At 34.5% G+C, this 22,934-nt stretch overlaps 3 protein-coding genes across 8 annotated transcripts in view; 1 reads left to right on the plus strand and 2 right to left on the minus strand.

Moving 5' to 3' along the window:
* Nucleotides 1-4,777, plus strand: part of LOC127881035 (baculoviral IAP repeat-containing protein 3-like) — a 10,255-nt gene extending 5,478 nt beyond the window's left edge. For all 5 annotated transcript variants that reach the window (XM_052428623.1, XM_052428625.1, XM_052428626.1 and 2 more), the window contains exons 4-6: nt 43-227; nt 2,845-2,902; nt 3,097-4,777. In XM_052428623.1, the coding sequence (XP_052284583.1) occupies nt 43-227; nt 2,845-2,902; nt 3,097-3,281 (428 nt within the window). In that variant the 3' untranslated portion in view covers nt 3,282-4,777. The remainder of the gene's footprint in view (nt 1-42; nt 228-2,844; nt 2,903-3,096) is intronic.
* LOC127881044 (uncharacterized) overlaps nt 1-22,934 on the minus strand; it is a 133,745-nt gene that overhangs the window by 40,874 nt on the left and 69,937 nt on the right. The window lies entirely within an intron of this gene.
* Nucleotides 7,217-10,053, minus strand: LOC127881045 (uncharacterized). Its single transcript, XM_052428644.1, has 6 exons — nt 9,971-10,053; nt 9,782-9,863; nt 8,945-9,025; nt 8,547-8,705; nt 7,967-8,095; nt 7,217-7,816 (listed from the first exon to the last, which is right to left on the minus strand). Exons 2-6 carry the CDS (start codon nt 9,852-9,854, stop codon nt 7,740-7,742), a joined length of 519 nt encoding a protein of 172 aa, XP_052284604.1. The 5' UTR covers nt 9,855-9,863; nt 9,971-10,053; the 3' UTR covers nt 7,217-7,739.

A 22,934-nucleotide genomic window follows, 5' to 3' on the forward strand; every position in this document is an offset into this window, starting at 1 on the left:
ACTAGGTGTATATAACAGTTTCAAAGAGAAACGTTTTTGCAGGTTGTGGGGATGGCATTCATTGTTTCCACTGCGGTCGAACACTAGGAAACTGGAGTGCCGAGGATAATCCTTGGCAAGAGCATGAAAGATTCTCCCCAGAATGCGTGTTTATCAAAATAAATCCGGAGAGAACCAGACGCTGTCATCGCCAGCCTCCTGATCAATCGAACGATCGTTTTCATCAGGTGAGAAAGATTTCGAGAAGCCTGTCACATGTGAAGTTAGCTAGCTAGAAAAAACATACGTCAAACAATTTTAGCTAATGTGAGAAAGACGTGCTGGTGGTCATCATCCGGCGTCTCGCGTCAGCAGTGACCTTTGTTACTTCTTCTCCTTAATTATTTTTTTTATTTTAATCAAACTGGATAGGAATGTTTTATTTGTGGTGCTGTACCTTAAGAAAATAAGGCTGATTTCAATAAATATCATTTAAATTGTTGCATTCACAATCACAAGCCTAGGGAAACGTTGAAAATACACCCAATGTTTCATTTCCAACTAGTTGTCACTGTCTAGGTGATTCTAGGATGAATCCTAAAAATTAGACATTTGTTTACGGAACAAAAACTTTGCATCCTCCATACTTTTTGAGAGTAGAATGAAACCGATATGGCTTTAAATATGTGCTAGTTTATCATGTAGAAGGTAGTTCTGTTCCAAACAAGACACATTTACTGTTGTAATCATTATGATACATGTATTAACAATTCAACGTCAACTTGACGATTGAAATTTGTTTACGATACTTGAAGAAAGGGTGCCAAGTTTCAATATATTTTGTGTATGCATTAAACGTGTTTATCCCGGATTAGCTCTTTCAACTCAATATGACTTTGAGCTCAGACACAGGAGGCTGTAGTGTTCGCCCAACACATCGTTTGATGTTGGTGGTTAACTCCGCCAAGTTATTCTATAATTGCCCGATGGGTTTTAAATTATTAACACGGTCACTAAATATGCACACAATAAGCTACATAAAAACATTTAAACTTCAAGTGAATTAAACCTAAATCCCGAGACGTACAATTTCCTCATAAAACATCTTCTGAAAATGATTAACATGTGTATTAACTCAATTTTCTCTACGCAAGAAGTTTAATGCTAATTTGACCTTTGATCTTCATGTGCGCCCTTGACCTTGAACATAACAGGTTAGTTATTGCGAGCATCAAATTTTTTGATGTTGGTCAATAAATTTGAGAGTTTTCTTAAGACCGCTTAAGTTTTGGCGGGGACACAAAATATGTACACAAGTTAACTTTATATTAAACATCATCACTTCATGTGTGACCTTGATATTAAACCTGATCTGAAACTTGCTTGCGACTCATTGTCTAAAAGAAGCTGAATGTGCATTTTTTTTCTGAAATCGTTATATGTCAGATGATTGACGCGATGTTAACATATGTAAACAAACATACATTTTGACGGGTCAGATTTAGAGGCAATTAAAAAGTCTAAAGCTGTTTAAGATGACTCCAATGTATTTTCGATAGACTTGTTCAATGACTATCGCTTGACAAAAATGCGTATCTCTTCACCAATTTATCGTTTTAAAATCGATGAAATTTTGTTTTTAATTAAACTCAATTATGTGTGGGGATACAGCCATTTTATTCTGACAAAATGTGACTGATGAATTCTGAGTATGAATGTGATGCTGAATATTTCAGGCTTGTGCATATCCGCTTTTTTATTTCTTTTATTTCGAATTCATGTTTGCACTTTTCTATTATGGTCTGCCCAATGTGACCTTGACAACATACATCGTTTAAGAAAGGAACAATTCTCTTTATATGATGATCAATGTGTCAAAGAAATTCGAACTAATGCGCAATAAAAGTATGGACAGCACACACACACTATTTCTGCCAGGGGCGTGGCGGTTTTTCTTATATTGTTTATACAAAGCTTTCTAAATCTTATTGGCAGAGATCAACTACCTTAATGTGAACTTATTTCTTATTTATCTTCTTTTGTTGTCCGTCTGCGTGATTCATTATTTTGAGTAAAATGGCCGCCATGTTGGCTGATCTTACATTGCTATACAAAGAATATATTAACAAAATGATTTCCAAATTTCAAAATAAATACACAAAATATTATTGACGATTTTCTGCTAGATTTGTTAAATATATTTTGATTTCTTAAAAATATGAACTTCATGGGGCGTGATACTTCATATTATAAGGCTCTCTGAAAAAAAAAACGATGAACAAATATAAAAATAGTATAACAACAATTTAATCGCATTGACCTCAATCCAATTTCTAAATATAATTACACAAAACAAAAAAACAACAACCATTATAGGACATGTCTTTTGGCTGCCATTGAAGGCGTGTCAGTTTGCTGTTTTATTGATTTACTAAAAACGCGTGGTTTCAGATCCAAAAAAGCATTCAGAAATTATCATATGACGAACGCGTACGAAATTCTATAATAGTATTTTCATTTGTTAAAATATGACCTTCAGGTAGCGGTACAAAAATATCCAGCTATACAGAAACATTTGAAAAAATATTTCTTTCAGACCGCTGACCGGATTCGAACATAATGCCATCGAAATGTTGCTTAGGTGACTTTATTGTGTATTAATGTCCATGATAAAGTATATAGTAATCAACTTATTCTGTGAATATGCTTATGTTGTCAACATATAACTGGACACATGTGAGGGAATGGGATACATTATGGACCCTGTTTTACTATATAATGTTTCACATACACAAAGATAGCACATATACTTTAACATAACAGTGTTTTAGATCGTTGCATTTACATACTACGTCAATTATTTAGGTCCAACAACGACGACAAGTTTTCAACCACAACATCCAGCGAAATAGAACTGACGAAGGTAGGCCACTTGTGTTATGACAAACAGTAAACGAACGCAAATACATTCAAAGTGAGAATTTACACACAATACTTTTTTTAATACAAAAGAAGAGTGTATTGGTAAAGGTTTATCGAATTCACGAAGTAATATTATTTAAGTATTTTAAAGTAACGTCAGTAATGCGGCTCAAAAAGTATATAATTTTCTTCCAGTTACATGTCCTCCACAAAACCACGCGCACAGATACCTATGTAGGACTTGCCAAGTGCGATCTTCAACTGTGCTGTTTGAAGACTGTAGACACTTGGTGTCGTGTCAGGAATGTGCCATGTTCTTATGGTATTGTCCCGTTTGCAAACAATATATCAATAAAAAGACGGTTGTTCTCTTCAGTTAATATGTATTTATGCATTGACAACATGTTCTCTAGACATAAAAGAAAATTATCGAAGCCCCTTTGACGGCAATGATAATTGATTTAACTTTGTAAGAGTTATGGCTTAATATCTATTCCTGTGAAGTTGTAACAACCTCTGACATAGAAATGATTTTTTTAAAGATTTTTCAAATCGTTTTTATCAGTTCACATGTCAAGCCGAGTGAATCTTACGCCAGAATGTTTTATATCATCTTTGTAGAGGACCGTGATCATATCAAATTTGGTTTATTAAGCAAAAATGCATGTGTTTTCCATTACTAAAAAGTTTTTCAAGAAAGTGCCCATTAACTACCTAACCCTATGGCGAGGCCAGTTTTGACCCAAGTGTATACTATTACTACTACTACTTCTTCGTATTGTTATTATCACCATCATCAGCAGCAATAGCAGCATACGTATGATATGTTGAATGGTAAACCGCGAATTAGCAAAATTATTTTACTTAACGGCTATGCAGAAGGAGGTTTAAAGATGATTGATGTTTTCTTTAATAAGTGCTCTTAATAAATCATGGTTCCGTAGAAATGCAACTGGGAATGGAAAATGATTCAATATGTTCATTTAATGATTGATGTTCAAAAATAATGCAACTGTGGAAGTATTAACTATCCTGAAAACTTAATTACAATGAATTTCTCAAAGAAAAAATTAATGAACTCTGTTGGAATTTTTTCAGTTTTGCTTAAAAATCCTTTTTCTATAACCCAGACATAATACTTGGTACCAGAAGTGTATTTTTAAAATCATGTTTTCAAAAAGGAGGTCATTTTGTCGGTGTACAGTGATGAAGATTTTAGAGGAGTATGTAACTTTAATCCAAACTATTTACTTTTCTTGTGAATTAGTAATACAGCCACTTTATTTCGAAGCCTTTTATTCCACAATTCGACGGTCCATTTAAGTAAACACAAAGAGTACAAAACATATGTATGAAATTATAACAAAAGATGAGTCTTCGCCAGTGTGCATAAATAAATGATCGAATAATTTCAATTTTATTTATATTATCATTTGTCGAACTGTTTGGATATTCCTTCCTTTTTTCTAGGACAAGCACATATAAATGAAACATTAAACGGATTATGTATTTTGATCAAAATGTATATTTATTATTGTAAAATGAACCAACCTAGGCAACTCTAAAAGCCGCAAAATTATACATTTTCTTACATTACAATGTACTTAACGAAATTAACTATGTTTATTATTTGCGTCAAAGTAATGAATGGGAATTATTGTTACCTCTTTTTCTGTTGTGGTGATAAAAGGCTTAAGAAGTCATGTTATTGTCAAATATTTCTTTGACAAATATTGTTTGTATTGTTATGTAATAGCAAATATTGATAAAATTTGCGTTTTATATATGCATATACTATTTTTAAACTCTGTGCGGTTTTGAATTTGATGTCCTCGACTCACACATATTTACGAGGAAAATTAAATTTATTCAAGGAAAAAAACAAAAATGAATTGTTATCAGTATAAGCTGCATTGTTCAGCAAGAATTTGGTACTCTTTTTTCCATAGTAAACAAAAAGGAAATGGACCATACATCTTCCAAAACTCCAATGACACAGTTCCTTTCTTAAAGATCATCTACACATACATGTTATTTAAATGTATAAGCTTGAGCAATATCTAACCAGTACTTAAAGAGGTTTTGAAAACGTTACCTTAACAGAACTATATATTCTTTAGTGGAAAACTATCAAAAGGCAATAATATTGACAAAAATTGGAACAGCCAATTTTTTATTTATTTAAGATCATCTACATCTACACATTAAGGTCATATGCATACGGACGCGCGGGCAAACAACTAAAATACTTAATGCCTCCCACTCCGTGGGGGCAAACGCATGCTTACCATTTTAAATATATGTATATATGGACAGAACATACAGTATAATGAAAACGTTTCAGTTTAAAATCGTTTCATTTCAAGACACCGCTGATAATATATACGTGTGACATGTTAGCAACGAACAGAATTCAAAGTAACATCTTATCTTTTACCTTGTCTTATTTACATTGTCGTAAAAAATAACAGTGTCAGATATTCTTACGCTTATCTTAAAACGTATTAAAGGGGTTTACAAATGATGGATGGAATGTGTTGTTTGTATAACCATATTACGCAGGGGACTTTTAAATACAAATATTAAACAAAACCTCAGCTGCAAACGGCCGAGTATCCACTAAAGATTCCAACGCAATATGATTGATGTCCAGAGTATTGTATTGATTGATTAAATATTGAAAAGCCATTCTAGAAATAGATACATTGGTTCACCTACATTTATTGGTGATCGAAATCAAGCAACGGGAGTAGTTAAAGACGCGTTAAAGGCTGTACATCGCCGCAGGATGTGCAAAACTTTAACTTGAAAATTAATGTAACAAATAATGTCCCCAAACATTATTAAATGCCTTCGAATACTCTTGACACTTCCAGTTTCTCCCTAGTGGTGGGCGAAGCTTCTCGCAGCTCAATCTCATCAAAAACATCAAAGCGAACAACCATGCTACAAAAAAACTTTTGTTGGATTATGGAACTATTTGCAACTGAGCGACACATAAAGTAAAACGAGCTTGTTCAGAATTTACTGGAATTACAAATACACTATTATTTAAGAAGATGAGAAATTCATATACACATACTTTAATTATAAGTAAGATGGACATTATTAAACTGTGATCGTTGTCTGAATGGCTCTGGAAAGTCTCATATATGTTATGCCTAAAGGTCGAAGTATATAAGGCTTAAAGTATAACCATGGCATAACACATATTAGTCGCTAAATCAATACTTGTGACTTGTGCTATTTCTGGTATGTCCCTGAAATATGAAAGGGATGTAATAGCGCTGTCATTTAAAATAATTCTTACAAATTGTATCATATAAGTCTACTAGTGATTTCCCTTGTGTGTGTTTAATCGCAAGTAGGCGTTCGAATATAAACATAGTGAATCATAACCAACCAGCATAGTACACGATCACGAAAGTGCTAACTGCTTGAAGAAATCAAGTTGTTGTATGCATTTGTATTAAACATAAGTATTTACATTGTACGAAAGAATAACCTTTATATAAAGAAAACCGAAGAGATTCACGTTCATTCTATCCTAGAAACATTCCGCAGGTATTAGTAGAGACGAATTCGTACTGTGAAGTCGATTGTGCATACCATTTTATATACAATGCACGCAATTTGTTTCGATTGAAAATGCTGTTGTTAAGAAAATCATTTCGTTTACACTGTTACGATTTCCTTGTAGGAAAAGTTGCATCGAGAACGCCACAAAGCCTCTTCTTTATTCGGCCATGTGACCTATAATTGTGACACTTTTCTAAAAATGATGTTGATGATGTCCTAGTAAGTTTTAATAGAGTTTTCTCATACTGAATATAAATAAACTGCTCGCGCATCCAATTCAACGTGTTCATAAACTCGTTCACTAATACAACTTTTTGTTATGAAATTTGACATGTTCTTGCGCAAATGTTTAAAACTTCATGTCGTCGTTTGTAGCATTTCTGATATGGAAAAATAATGCAGTGCACATTTAAGCAGATTGTTTTCGCCTTTAGCAGAGAATATATTGATACAAACATTACTGAAAGATTAAAGCATAAAATGTTGAATTATCATATCATTCATTTGAAGCAGTATCTTAAAATCTTTCTTGGAAATCACAACAGAGTGGTGATGTGAAGTCTATTGCAATCATTTTAAACGCACGACCTTACATTATATCTGCTTCCACATGTCCGTGCTATACATGATTTTGTTATATACAGTGTTCATTTGTGTAGGCGTTAATTTGATTGAATGAACACATGCAGTTCCAGTGCTCACATGTTTGATTAAGGAATCATACAATAACACAATGTTGTGTTCATCTCTTTTATTACCTAAATAAACCATCCGGCCAAAAGTGGCGCACACGTGCTTACAAGAGACCACACTGTTCCGGTTGACCTGGCATTACCAGTTGGTCGGCACAACGGCTTCATCAGGCATGCGCAGACAACCGAAACTCCCATACCTGTACACTCTCGTTGGCATAGTCTGTAGACACAGGCCACACGCACTTTTAAAGCCAGATCAAGCGTCAATATTGTTCAATTCACGCGCTTTAACTCTTCTGTCTGTTTTTGACATTATTATTTAGCAAATTAGTTGGCGGAAGTTTGTTTATATTATGTTTTAAGACTTCAACAGGTATTTCTTGTTCGATTATGATTTATTTTGTTATTGGTAAAGAAATTAAGTTGTGACGTGTATTGATGTAAACGATTGGATATGTTTAAAATGTTAAAAAACAATTGTTTCGATGGATGTAAAATATTGGAAATGTAAGGCGATAGTATAAACAACTCAATAGTCCGCTGAAGCACTGGTAGATTGGTTTGCTAGATTAAATACAGCATCACTGTCGTTACCAAGGTAACTGAAAGTGCCGCCCCTCTCAAATAGTCTGCGACATTTTCTACAATTGATTAAATAAACAATAGTTAACACGAATTATGCATTATGAAAGTAAGGTTATAAATGTAAGATTTTGTATTTTGTTTCTTTTCACATATTGACAGGCCGGATTTTCTGGTATATTATACCATATATTGAGATTGTACCGTACTTGTGCATAATCCTTGGTCCTCGGAGTAGCCAGTGTTGCATCTGCACATCAGTATTGTTTGTTCGTTCAGCTCACAACTTGCGTTTGGAACACACTGTTGTTGGTCTGCACTACGTTTTCTTCGACCAGCTATTCGAGTATTATTGAGTAACTAAGCATGTATATTTAAATATCAAAAAAACAAACATTTGCAACGAGAGATGCAAAATGTGCTAAAATATATGTAATTAAAACATATTTAGTTTAATTCGTCTCCAAACACCCATACATACACGCACGCACACATGCACGTGCGCACCCACACCAACTACCACATAAATACGATAGCGCGAACACACACACACACACGCACACGTTATTAAACAATGTTTACTTATAGTAAATGTGTGGGTGCGGATGTGCGTGTGTGTGTGCGCTAGCGTATTTGTGTGGTAGTGGGTGTGTGTGCGCACATGCAGGCGTGCGTGCGTGTATATATATATGTTTATATGTTTATTTTTCCATATAATATATTTATTTATTTTTTATTTCTATTTATTTATTTATTTTAACGATAGATAATATAATACCAGGTACTTACACGGACCTGTTGCAGTCGTATTAGGTGCAACTGTTATTGCAGGTGATGTTGCTGCTACTGTTGTTGTTGCAACCGATATTGATGGAGCTGTTGTAGTTGCAGCTGATGATACTGTTGTTGCTGTCGTTGTTGTTGGCATTGTGCAATTTCGACCCGCCTCTGAAATGATGAAATTTAATTAATGAAAAATCAGCGTACATATTTATTGGTCACGTCACAAGAGCTTTATGCAAAATGATACACGAATATACCATATGAAATGATATATTTGAAAGAAATTGTGCAGTTTTTCATAAGCGTTCTTAGTCATTTCTGAGTGAGAATAAACTCGTCTAAAAACAATTTATTTCCGTTTCGAATGAAAATGCTTTTTGCTTATAAAATGCCTTAATGCTTACGTGTGTGGCAGAATCCATCGTAACAAACCGTGGAATTAACATTGGTTGTACAGAGTGTAGTTTCATTACACGAAACTAAACCTAAAATAAATTCATCAGGAATTAAACAACAACTATAATTTAACGTCCAGACATACAAATTTAAACGCGATATTCATTAAAATCGCCAAAATTATGGTCGTACCAAGACACATGAATTATTCACGTCTAATCATTTTAATTGGGCTCCCACTGTCCGTCATGAACACCATGATTATCAATTCGTAACTGAATTTTTTTTTTAGAATTGGGCTTTTACCACTTGTTAACTTGTTACAACTTTGCTACAATTGTATAGTTTTGGTTAAAGCAGGGTGACATACTACTGGAATTTGCTTTAATATTGATGACACCTTGTCGGTCTTAACCCATTTATGCCTAGCGTCTAGAAAAAAGGCCTTGGCAAACAGCGTAGACCTAGATGAGACGCCGCATGATGCGGCGTTTCATCAGGGTTTGCGCTGTTTGCTTAAGGTAATTTCTGTAAGGAATATTCTAAATATAGAAATGAGTATACTAGAAATCCCTAATTTTGGAAATAAATAAATCCAATTTGCAAGGATGGGAGAGTCCACTAGGCATCAATGGGTTAAAGCATCACAGACGACATTTTTAGGAGAAAAATCAAAACATAAGTAAGTATATTCTTCCAAATTAGAGACATGCATTTCGGAGATTTTGCCGTTATAACATTTGCTTTATGGTATTATTGTTGTGTTTATGACTTAGACACGAACCTTTCTATATATATTTAGATATAGACAGGAAATATTGTATAACATCCAATTGTAAACTTACTTATCACGTCGCATCGCACTATGTTCGAACCAGAAAAAAACACGGCCACCACGAAGAACACCGATGGAATCATGATGAACACCTTTAAGAAATAAAACATATGACATAAGTTAAACAAACCGTAGAAGGAATTTAATTTAATAGCTATTCCAAAATTAAAAAATAAAAAAACACGTAAAATCGACGCACTCTGATCACATCGGGTCGAGTTATCTGTGTAGTGTCTGTTGATATGACGTTTTATACTACGATGTCTCCTGGGTGACTCTTATCAGTTGACAAAGATGTTTACAGAGCTGCGCATTGGTCTTAATATGAGGAGCAACGAGTTGTCATCAATACTATTTAAGTTTTGAGCTCGAAAGAATTCTCTAACCATGGAAATACAAAAGGAAATATTGAAAAAAATCCTGATGTGCTTCTCTGTTTGTTTTCAAATTATAATTCTTTTGAAAAGTGGTGTGCTTTTTGTTATTTCGGTATGTTACTCATATACCAAGCTTTACAAAAGCAATAAAACACAACCAACAACAATATATTTTTGTCTTTTTTTTAAGGACGCAAAAGCAAAATGATTTTTTTTCCAAAAAAATCAATACGAACAATAAGTAGCATGACCCGCAACGCGCAGTTAAGAAAAGTATACTCTGAAGGGGAGAAACACGTTTCAATCTTTGTTAGTTTTGATTCCCTTCTAGCTCTTAATATCAAAAAGAAAAATATATATCAGGAGAGCATGCTTATTCAGTCAGATGTGTTTGTTTCGCCCACAGAACCTAAATCAATATTTGAAGTATCTGCATACCATTAGTTTTCTGTCTGACCTTATTTTTGTATAACTGATCTTGTTCTGAGTTTCAGCGTCTTTTAGTTAACAAACGCTTTGTATGCCTACTTATTTTCCATGATAGATAGATAGCATTCATGCCACCAGTACGCGCTATACTACTCGTCCGATCGTCGACGGAGGCGTATTTCTGTGTTCAATTGTTTCATGCGACTTCTTCAGGAATCCAACTGAAACTTGTCCTCATGTTGTTCCAGCTTATCAATGATCAGCACACATAAATTTGAACAGTAATTCATGAACATAATTTCCCAAGTGTGTACTTATCATAGTCTATTAGATTTTGGTGTAACAACACCGTTTTGTCTTACATCTCTTATTGCAGCTATTGTATATTTACAGAGTTGTGGCTTATAACCATTTTATGCCAACCTAAAATACCTAAACTCCGCGCCCTTGCCCTAATAAGATTTAAAAGACGTGGTGGACCATCGGCAAGTTGAAACCCCATGCCCGTATATATTTTGATCGAACACAGCGTGCTCTTTGTACTTACAAAATCAGACATAGGTTAATTTAGTGTGTTTTTAGTAAAAATTGTAACAGCTACATACAGTGCATATTAAGCTTTAATTGTGTCAACATGGTAATGTATAAGGTTTTAAAAAGAAAATTCGGCAAATCTAAAGAAACGTTTCGTTTAATTTATATTGTATTTGATTCGAACATTTATTTCGTAGATATGCAAGTAATTGGACTAGAGGAAAACGCGTTCAGACTTTAATTAGGCGTTATTCTATTTATCAGAGATTGTTCTAATCATGTATTTGGGTTTAAAGATCGCCTTGTCTCTGTGGTAAAATGTTGATATAGACTTTGTGAAGCAATCATACGTCAAAAACATGTTCGTCTTTCAAATTCAAAACACATGTAAGCGATCCGAGACAATCCTTGATTGAAATTAAAATGTTCGGGTGTTACCACTCTTACCACTCTACAGGTATGATTCTGCATTGTCCTTTTATCAAACGACTGAACATGTATAGTAATATTACTGTCAAATTTGATGGCAGCGGTATTATGCAAATATTCATTAACACCCCTTAAAACATGCACTATTTTGCACGAGGTTTTATAAAGTCTTCTCTTTATTATTAAAAATGTATTTATTAAATTTACTCAGTAATATCCTACAAGGGTTCTCTTTTTTATTTATATTTAATATATATTTATATCTCATATGTTAAGCTTTATCATATAAAGTCAATGGATCACAGTTTAAGAGCCCATTGTTAGTTTAACTCATTTAATGCTCTTTTTGCTTAATAATTTGTTGGTCCTTTGCATAAAATTTATATTTAATAACGTGTTTCATTCGGAAAAATTGTGAAAACTAATACGGGTTGCTCTCTTTCAATTTCAATCTGCGACGAATTTCTATGCACTTTTTTTTTATCTATATCTATAATGCATTTTCAATTCCCAATCAATCAATAAAATAATCTGGAGATCAATCATATTGCGTTGGCATCTGAAGTGGAGAATCGGCCATCTGCACCTGGGGTTTTGCGTTTTAAAATCCCCTGCGTTATATGGTTAGACAAACAACAGAATCCGATCTTCATATTTAAACCCCCTTGATAAGTTTCTAGATAAGCGATACAATATTTGGCACTGTTATTTTTTGACGACGGTGCAAATCAGACAAATTAGGCTATTGATAAGATATTAAATTGTTACTTTGAGCTCTTGTCTTGGCAAACATGTCACAAACGTATATGTTATTAGCGATGTATTGCACGTACACACTTTTAAACTGACACGTTTCCAATATACTGTGAGTGCTTTCGATCTAGTAAGATAGTTTAAAGGGTTAGCATTTGCATGCTCCCACGGAGTAGGATGCATTAAGTATTGCACTTGTCTGCCCGCGCCACTGTATGTTCGTCCCGAAGCTTTTGTTTTTAAAACGCCTCTTTTACTATTGTGTGGATCTCGTGAAAAAATCACAGTATACTGGAGTCAGAATTGGTGATTATTTCATACACTTTTTTCGTACATTTCGTACCCGTTGTGTAAAATCGACCGTAGGATAGTGGGAATAAAAGGCTTCGTTAAGAAAATGTCATGAGAGGTTTTGAGCTTCATGTATCATTTAATGCATTACTAAACCGATGTTTAAATGGTTCTTTTCTACAAGTTCAACAAATGATTTCAATGTTAATTTCCGAAACTCTTTTTGTATATTGTTAATTTTGTTTTCAGGATAGTGGCTTCCACAGTTGTATACTATTTGCACATCAATCATTGAATGAACAATATGTATCCATTGTCCATTCCCAGTGACAATTCTACGGATTGATAAGCATTTTAGAGCATATGCAAAGGAAAACAGATCAATTATATTTAAACCTCCTTCTTATTATTATTTAAGTAAATTACTTTTGCTAATAATCGATTTACTATTCTACAAACAAGTTATGTTATTAAGTGGATTTGGCAAGGAAACAAAAAGGTGATTTAACACCGTAAATTACTTTTGCTAATAATCGATTTACTATTCCACAAACAAGTAATGTTATTAAGTGGATTTGGCAAGGAAACAAAAAGGTTATTTAACACCGGAAATGCTAAGGTTTTAATAACTTGAAAATCTACCAATCGGAGGTATGATCCTCCTAGACCAGTTTTTAAATAAGGCTTCAATTTTACTTTTTTGTCAACGTAATTTAGTTATATTCTTTTTTTTTTGTAAAACGTTCGACCTAACATGTCAAAAGTTTGTTGGTTCCAATTTAGTTTCAATCTTTTTTAATGCTTTCGGAGCTAAACTTATTTTAACCTTTCCAGACTACTTCCGTTTTGTCGAAATTAACTTTAAACCCTGAGAAATGTATGAAAAATGACAATACATCTAAGGTTTCATTGAGAGATTAAACGTCGTCGGCGAATTGTGGCCATTTTTATTCTCCGTCTTTGATTTATATTCCCTGAATTCTATTATTTGATCTTAGTTAAAATGATAATATGTCAGCGCACAGTATGAAAATGTTGCAACTGAGTAGATCCCCTTATCTGCAGCCGCGTTTGGTATGAAAAAATGCTTACAAAAACCCACATATCGTTACCGCTGATACCCCGTCTTTATATTAAACCATTTTATTATGGCAGGACCAATATTAAACAATGGTAACATCGGATTAACGAATTCCCATGACAGTGAAGCGAAGGCCTTTTCCAAATCTTTAGCAGCAGCAGACTCGGGATATTGTTTTCATCTGTGTAATTTTATGTGATTGACCCTTCTTGACAATTCAAGTGTTCAGTTTAGGGAATGTTTTTGTCATTTAGCATGACTATTTAAAACATCAACGTTTACATGCTGGTATAGTTGTTCATGAAGTAAGGTTGTTTGTTTCAAATATGAGATTGTTTATCTAATACAATGTTATTGGTATTATTCAAGATTACAACACAGCTTCGATTTTTTTACTATTTTGGACCAATTCGGCTCTGGACCAAACAACAAAGTCTTTCAAGTTTTCATCAGATATGTTTTTAAGTTTTGCTTTTAAATTATTAATATTTGGAACAGTTTAATATGTGAGATTTTTTTACTTCGAGTTTAAGGTTCTGTTCACGAATTTTAATCGACTTCTTCTTACATGAACTGTAAGAAATGGCTTTGCCTCTTATTTTCATAAGTAAAGTATCGATACAAAATTGATCGTCAATCGTGAATTCTATGTATTGATCTTTTATATCAGAAACGTTATCAAAATTAAAACGGGGACCATTTTTTGTAGTTTTATTTTGAAAATTTTAATAATTATAGTGTTAAGGTATTTGATATCACCTAAGGGACTATCGTTATGCTTCCGTAGCCTTTGCCATGTTTAAGTGAGACAGTATTACAATTAATTGAGCCGATTGCTCGGTAGAATATTTACATCGAGACATGCTGTTAAAAAGCGGAGATGAACGGACAAAAGATTGCGTTCTTCAATATGCTTTATAACCGTATATCGTGTTTTTTTTTTATTATTCAAAGTTTTATAGTTTTAATTCATTAATATTTCAACATAAATGCTCTATGTCTTCTTTCATAGGAAATAAGAAAGCATAGAAATTATATTTTTACAGCGTCTTTTTACTGTATAGTTTGTATAATTAAAGTCCATGTGGAAAAACAAAACACATAGGGGCCATCTGACTGTATGTGCATGTTAAAAAACATGTATGTTCATCGTTAAATGTGACCTGTGGAGCATAGTAAAGACATGTTCCGTTCTGTACATATGGTAGTGCTTTTGTATTTGATATTTACATCTAGCAAGGAAACAAAAATAACAGTCATTGCCTGATATGGCTTCCGAGAAAAGTTTTATTGTTTTGATGCTATTATAAATACTTTTCTTAAACTAAGCGTAGTGTTTCAATGCTTTAATCGTTTCACGCCCAATGTGTACATGCCGATGTTCCTCATTAAACACATGCTTAAACACACAACTACACGACACACTGCCGCTTTATACATGTTACAGTGTGTAATATTTTCGAACATGTTTATTGTAATTTTACAAATAATTACAAACACGTATTGTTTTGTAAATCCCGAAAAAACACAAAAAAGATCACTATCTAATCTTTTTGGAACACTTGTATAAAGAGTTATATTCCATAAACCATTGTAACTTTATTGAATGTATGTTTATGTTGACATTAAAACTGCTATGTTGTAATTGTAATTTTGAATTTAATTTTTCGCACACCTTTTTTTCTACTTTTTATTTAGCGACTTATAAGTGTTATTTTATTTTTAGACGTGATGCCTTTTTATTTTCAAACGAAAGTAATTTCGCTTCATGTTTTAATGTTCCAAATGAATAGGGAAATGCATTTAAATAAAACTTATATTGCCTACCAGCAATATTTAATTAACAAAGGACGTTTTTTTGTAGCTCAACTGAGATCAAATTGCCCATGTGCCTTACTTCACTTCTGATAAGACATGATTTTGCATGAAGATACGTTCGGAAGTTAATATGTCTGTTGTGAAATCGACGATGATCTTTCAAAATTACATTGGAAAAATAACCTTTTTCGTCATCTTAATTCTGTTTGCATTTATTTGGACATATTGAATTTAGGCTTAATTTTCCCGTGAATAAAACTTGCATCTTCTTAATTTGATGCCAATAATTAAAACATCGTTTTTCGCAATTAATACTAAAGACTCTATACTCTTTTTCTACTTTCCGTAAAATTCGTTTAAGTGTGCAATCAACTCATAATCTTATGTTCGTTTTATGTACCCATATATGCATCATACAGTTGAGTAGATTGGAACAGTAGATTTCATATTATTAAATACCAATAAATATTCTTACTACAAAAATGGGTGTTTTGTAATATAAAATACAATATACTGATTGTAGACACGAATGCCGTATGTAACAGTGTAAAATCCGTTTCCATATATAATGGCATGGGAAACTGACTAATTGTATGTATTATGTATCGTTAATAACACGCAAATGACACTTACTGTATTGTTTACGTAATAGCAATTTTTTATACATATGCCGAATTCATTTGAAATCGACATCATAGTATTTCCGATTTGTATTATCGTAACATGTTTTTAATAAATGTAATATTACAATTGTGTTTCAAATTATTGTTTCGCTCTTAATTAAAGCGTGACATCTAAGTCGACCGCTCAACATGCGGGCTCGTGGAATACACCACATAGGCATCGCAACATTGCAGAAACAAGTAAATATGCATTTATTTGACGTTTTATTAGGCATAACTGCTTTTACGACCTTATGAAATTGTTGCTGAAATAAGCCGAAATGAGTACATAGTGCCTTATACTTATTGTGTCGTTATACATTGTAACCAAACAATTCAAGATTGTCTCTAAGATGATAACCGCTGCCATTTATATAAACGACGGAAAACAAGAGCTCTGCGGTCGGAAACAGTTGCCCCAAAACAGGGCATAGACACCCATCACTTAATCCTTTGATGACATTTCGAACGGAAACCAATTAAGCACTTAATGTCACAGTGACATTGACCTTTGAACTAGTGACCATAATTTAAATAGGGGTCATCTACTGTCCAAGGCCAATAAACATATGAAGTATCAAGCCAATCGGTAAATACGTTGACAGGTTATTCATCGGACACGATTTTCACACTTATTGTGACAGTTACCTTGACATTTGACCTAGTGACCCCAATTTCAATAGGGGTCATATACTGTCAAATGCCATGGGAAGTATCAAGCCAAATTGTCAATTCGTTGATGAGTTATTGATCGGAAACGAATTTGTCTACCGACTGACAGAACGACCGACAGACCGACCGACATCCAGCAAAACAATTTATCCCCTCTTCTTCGAAAGGGGGAGGGGTTGGGCATCAAAATATATTCACGACCAAAGCAAATAAATATATAAAAATCTTAGCACTGCAACAATATATTAAACGTCGAAAACCATTAAACAAAATTATGGGTTAAATTTATGGTTCGAAACTTTCTTGCGAAATATTTGTTGCTTTTTAGTATTTATGATAATTTTAATATTATTCGGACTTGCTTTATATAACAGTTTAAAGTCCGTGTTGACATTCTGAAGCTTAATGTAACTTTGAAGGAAATATATATAAAACTTATCTGCAGGTCAGCTTTTTTCAATAAAAGATGATAAACATGTGATATGGATACAATGACATTATATGATATTAATGAACAGTACACGATTTTGTTCTTGAACAGTGATGAAACTCTGTAAGCAAACAATTGATATCCGCGCATATTGAATACCGCTTGTTTGCCGTTATGAGAAGAAACGTTGCACAAATTGTTTGAAATATCTGTATTGTTCACACCAATATGGCAGAATCCGTTTTTACAGACCATGGTATTGTTATCTGAACATCACCTTCAGCTGGAACTTTAACTCATCTTTTCATTGTCGTTTCTAATTGCTACCGTTGGTCGTTTTCTTTATATACATACTTTGCATTCGAACAATGTAAGTCATTACCTACTTTCTAATCAATTACTCATTTAGTTCATGGTTAAAGTATTATTTCCGGACTTAGACGGAGGAATCCAATCGTTGCCAAACGCTTTCCGAATACGGGGTTATCGCCCGAATATTACCGATCTCATTAGGACTCCACTGCCACTGAGTTAGATACTTCACGCCCACAAAACGAATGGTATGGCGTATAAGGAATTCACCATGGATGTCTGCCCGTCTGTCTATCCGTCTTTCCGTAGCCTTTTACACTATTCATACAAGCATGTATATTTCCTAATGATATACAGCTTACCTATGCAATTTTTAGTATCCTATGTCAAAAATCCTATACCCGTTTTCACACACAAGTTATAATTGTATAGCATGATTCTTAAAAAATTGCTAAACAATAAGTCATGCTGCATCATTAGGCATCAGTCGTTACTGTGACAAACTCTAGATTGATATAATAAAAAAACATGAAATTAAATATGCAAGTAAAAAAAAAATGCCGGTTGCCTTCTATTAAAATAAAAATAGTTCGTGTAATGAGATTTAGATCTTATATCCTATATGGATGCATCCATATCAACGTCTGAAATTGCAAAAAGGTTGAAGGACTTCATTTGTTACGATTCGCCATTCCGGTTAGATTTGGGTATCGAGTGTTTTCCTGAGATCCAATACTTGGGTTTATGATCGCCATAATCGATCGTATCCGCACCAATATTCAAGACATATTGGAGTTAAATCCGGACATAGTGATCTTGGTTTTAGGGGCAAAGGATCTGATTACCCTTCAACAATTCATTGACAAAACATTTTTCCATTGTAACATACGCTCCCTCCGCCACGGTTCCTCTTGCACACATCCCTATGTCGGTGGCTTTTGTCGGAGTTAACATCTAGCATGCTCATTCTCCTCAAATGAACACGCCAACAGAACCCTCCCCACTGCCAATTCTGTTTCACACACTAACCCAGCCAAATTAAGCCCATGTGATTACCCCAATTTGCATTTCCAAACTTTCATAAATTCTGACAGGTTATCACTGGGCCAACTACGCGATTGAAGGCTTTACTTAGGTTTTAAACTTAGGTCCTCGGGTTTCAGTTTCATCCTCTATTTCATTATCAAACCAATACCCTGATATTGTACGTCACAAACTAAACGAGAAACTCAAGCCGGTCGTTTAAAGGCTCTTTCATAACCACTCCTTTTGAAAATTTTAGAGTAAGTCCTATGTGCATGGTTCCCAAAAAAACTTCTGGGAAGTTTCGGTTTATTCACCTACTCAGTTATATTCCAGGTTAATCCCTAAATTATATTATCGAAACCGAACTAGCTACAGTTTGCTACTGCTCTTTCGATGACCCTGTAGCCCTTCTTTTGATTAGTGGCCCTGTAGCTCCTTTCAGCAAAACAGACATTTATTCGGCTTTCAGGTTTACCCCAAGTCATCACTCTTACCATCATTTACTTGGTATTTAATTTCAAAACCATATCAATTACGGTAAGTGTCTCCCCATGGAGCTTTGTCTTCATGAACCATTTTTGAACGTTTGAGTTTCGCATTGCAATGCATTTAGGGAGCACATTTTCACAGCACATATATGGTTCAAATTCTAGACGACTTCTTATACATGGATCCAGAAATTCTCCAACATGTCAAACTAGTTCCGAAACATGTCTTAAGTTTCTTTTCTCGCATTTTTATGCCCAGCAAACCGGATTAAACAGTCAGGTCTACTCCAAACATAACATTTATGGGTTTTGAATTCGACCCCATATAAATGGAAGCACGTCTTCTTGCAGATACATTAATTAAAGCAAGGCAACGTTGAAGCTCATTCGTTAAGTAACGTAAGAAAATTTATAGAACTACAATCCCTTTTGAGTCTTTTGAATTTCTGCTGCCAATTAATGATCCGTGGTCGCACTTGTAACTTAGACTCATTGATTTGACACTAAAGGTCTCCAAACCTCACCACTCTATTACTCTTAACAAAGAGAGTCGCAACGACCTGCGCGCTTGACAATTGTTCCTTGAACATGTCAATTAAAAAAAGTATAAACCGAACAACGTTGGTTCAAGTCAGATGCTTTGCATCACAATACAAATGCATAGGTTGCATTAGGTTTCGGGGCTTCATTTGGTTTACACTGGTTTTCAGGTTCCTAGCCTCAAACTTGGTAAGCGTGTGACATTACTTTAAAAGAGCTTTTCCAATTTATATTTCATTTGAAATCTGGGGGTAACCAACTTCGCAATAGGTGCATCGTTTTACACACTGACAATGAAGCCGTGATACACATAATTAATAAACAGACATGCTGTGTCCCGGTTATTATGTCCGCCGTATCATCTTAACCAGTATGAAATATAGTATCCTTTCCATTGCACGACAAGTCCATTTTTGGGCAACTTATTACCGGGCCTCCTTTCTCGTTTGCAGATCTCCAAATTCAAGGAAAGGATTCCCCACATGGACATGCTTCCGACACCCATTCCAGAGTACTATTTCATAATTTAAATCAAACAGTGTTCAATTTATTGGACAAAACTCTGACTCCTTCCACAAAAGCCAGATAAAAAATATCCTACGTTATATTGCGGACCTCTTATCGTTAAGCGCAATTTTTGACACACTGTCTCAATTTACACTTTCGATCTAACACTATTTCTACATATGTTTCCGCCCTTGGTTACATTCATAACTTGTACAATATGGTCATCGCCCCAGAATCCATTGGACCAAACAGTTATGGTACAGTATCCGCCGCATGTCAACTGCAGATAAACGCTTGCCAATATCCATATTTTTCTGGCTTCCACTCGTTCCCACGTATTGGACCATTACAATCGTGCCTTTTTAAAGACAATGTCTAACGCGGAATTTTTTGGCCTTTTCCGGGTAGGAGAACTGTCCATTTACCAAAACGGTCACCAAAGTACCATGTCCCGCCAATGCCTCAAAGTTTCATCGGCAGTAATTACAATTCGTAGTTACAAAAACTCCCAGATTCAATGAACCACTGTTCCCCTAGCTTTTCAACCAATCGAACGGTTTTACCCAGTTAGTGCATTATTGAGATACCTACGGCTGTGCCCTATGCAAACAGGTCCCCATTTTCCAATTTCGTAACATGGATCCTGTCACAACCGCTTTCTTCAGGTCAAACCTGCGAACATATGTTGTTGCTTCGAATTTAAATCCGCAGTTTCACACATCCCACTCTTTTCGCATTGGAGGCGCTACTCACGCCAATTCACATAATATGTCGGCTTTCCTGTATAGGAAGCAGTGCTTGATTACATTCTTGAGGTGAACTATACTTGCATTTTAACTAGTCATTGCGTTTTTTTTAATCTGCATGCAAGTGTATTGACACCAGGACTTGGACGTTTTGTTTATGTTTACCTGACAGTTAAAGGCTGCCGGTAGTGTTTCATCTTTTTGCTCTTGTATATAATTCAAGTAAATACTTGTTGTATATATCTCTTATGTTGTCTGACTTTTTAAGGGCGCAGCTACATTGCTTTCCTTCATGATTGCTTGCATTTTCATTTTATCATTATTTTGTCGCTATATATTTTATAAGATTGGTGAATGTTGGCGGGCGGGCGGGCGCTCGGAACAATTCTTAATGAGCTTGTCCGGGTCATAACTATGTCGTTTATTGTCAGATTTTAAAAATCATTTGGCACATTTGTTCACCATCATTGGACGGTGTGTCATGCGAAAGAATTACGTCGATATCTCCAAGGTCAAGGTCACACTTTGAGTTCAAGGTCAAAAATGGCCAATAAATGATCTAGTCCGGGCCATAACTATGTCATTCATTGTCAGATTTTAAAATTACTCGGGACATTTGTTCACAATCATTGGACGGAGTGTCATGCGAAAGAATTACGTCGATATCTCCAAGGTCAAGGTCACACTTCGAGTTCAAAGGTCAAAAATGGCCATAAATGATATTGTCCGGGCCATAACTGTCATTCATTGTGAGATTTTAAAATTACTCTGTACATTTGTTCACAATCATTGGACGGTGTGTCATGCGAAAGAATTACGTCGATATCTCCAAGGTCAAGGTCACACTTGGAGTTCAAAAGTCAAAAATGACCATATATGAGCTTGTCCGGGCCATAACGATGTCATTCATTGTCAGATTTTAAAATGACTTCGTACATACGGATCATCACACTAATTTTTAACCAGGTTTTCCGAAGGAAAAAACTGCTTATTAGATTGATGAATGTCGGCGGGCGGGCGGGCGAGCGGGCGGGCGGAACAATTCTTCCGAACGCAACTCGTCCTTCATTTCTCAACGGATTTTAATAGACTTTCACAAAATGATTGTCACAAAGTGCCCTGGCGCAAATTGTCGGGATTTTATGATTCGGTCGAAATCAAGGTCGCCACGACTAAAAATAGATTGAATTTGACATTTTCTTCCGAGCGCAACTCCTCCTTTAATTCTCAACGGATTTGAATGAAACTTTAACAAAGTGTTAATCATCAAATACCCTGGCGCATATAGAACGGGATTTTTTTCCCGGTCAAGGTCACTCTGGCTAAACATTAATTCGTATACTTTTCTTCATAGAACCCTTAATTTTGGATCTATTCCTTCAATATTTAGTATGTTTATACCTCATATTAACATCTACAATTTAATGGGGTCAAAGGTCATGTTGGTCAAGGTCAGAGCTACTTTTGTTAATCCTGTAAAATGTGTCGGTAGCAAAGGGAAATAATTAGCAAACTTGGATTAATACTTTGGTTGTTACCTCCCTTTTCATTATAAATATATAATTATATTTATTTGAAAACCTGGTTTTGTGACAATTTTGTCCCTTGTTCATCGTTTAACCAGTACGTTATGCTTATATCTGCTGTATATATTTCATTTGTTTGTCGGACGTTTTATCGTTACAGCGACACTTTCTTTTTTCATGACACGTTTGCTTGATATGTTCATTTTTTCCTTAATTTTTGTATTTTTGTTTTCACTTTTGTTGTGTTGTTGTACATATTATAATTTACGTTTAACCTTCATTGACTTATTGCGTCGTTGTATCCATTTTCGAAACCATACATTTTTGCATTTTCTATTTCTCTTTTATTGACAATAAACGTTGTGCAATTTTTATTCACACTGGTGATTGATCTGGGCTGTGTTCAATTGTTCTGATTCAATTTCTTTCATAACATGTCACAGTTGCAATGTGTGTATGTATCTGCTATGTATTAGTTTCATTTTGTCTCATTATGATAACACATCTAAGGTTTGTTTTCTTTTGTTATGTGTGTTTTTATT

The sequence above is a fragment of the Dreissena polymorpha genome, chromosome 5 (assembly GCF_020536995.1).
Source record: "Dreissena polymorpha isolate Duluth1 chromosome 5, UMN_Dpol_1.0, whole genome shotgun sequence".
Lineage (NCBI taxonomy): Eukaryota > Metazoa > Mollusca > Bivalvia > Myida > Dreissenidae > Dreissena > Dreissena polymorpha.

Bases quoted from the DNA above. Each gene is read 5' to 3' on its own strand.
- LOC127881045 (XM_052428644.1), bottom strand. From the start codon at position 9,854: ATGATTCCATCGGTGTTCTTCGTGGTGGCCGTGTTTTTTTCTGGTTCG. The intron at 9,026-9,781 runs GTAAGTTTACAA...AATTTATTTTAG, and splicing joins AGTGCGATGCGACGTGATAA to GTTTAGTTTCGTGTAATGAA. The intron at 7,817-7,966 runs GTACGGTACAAT...AATCAATTGTAG, and splicing joins GGACCAAGGATTATGCACAA to AAAATGTCGCAGACTATTTG.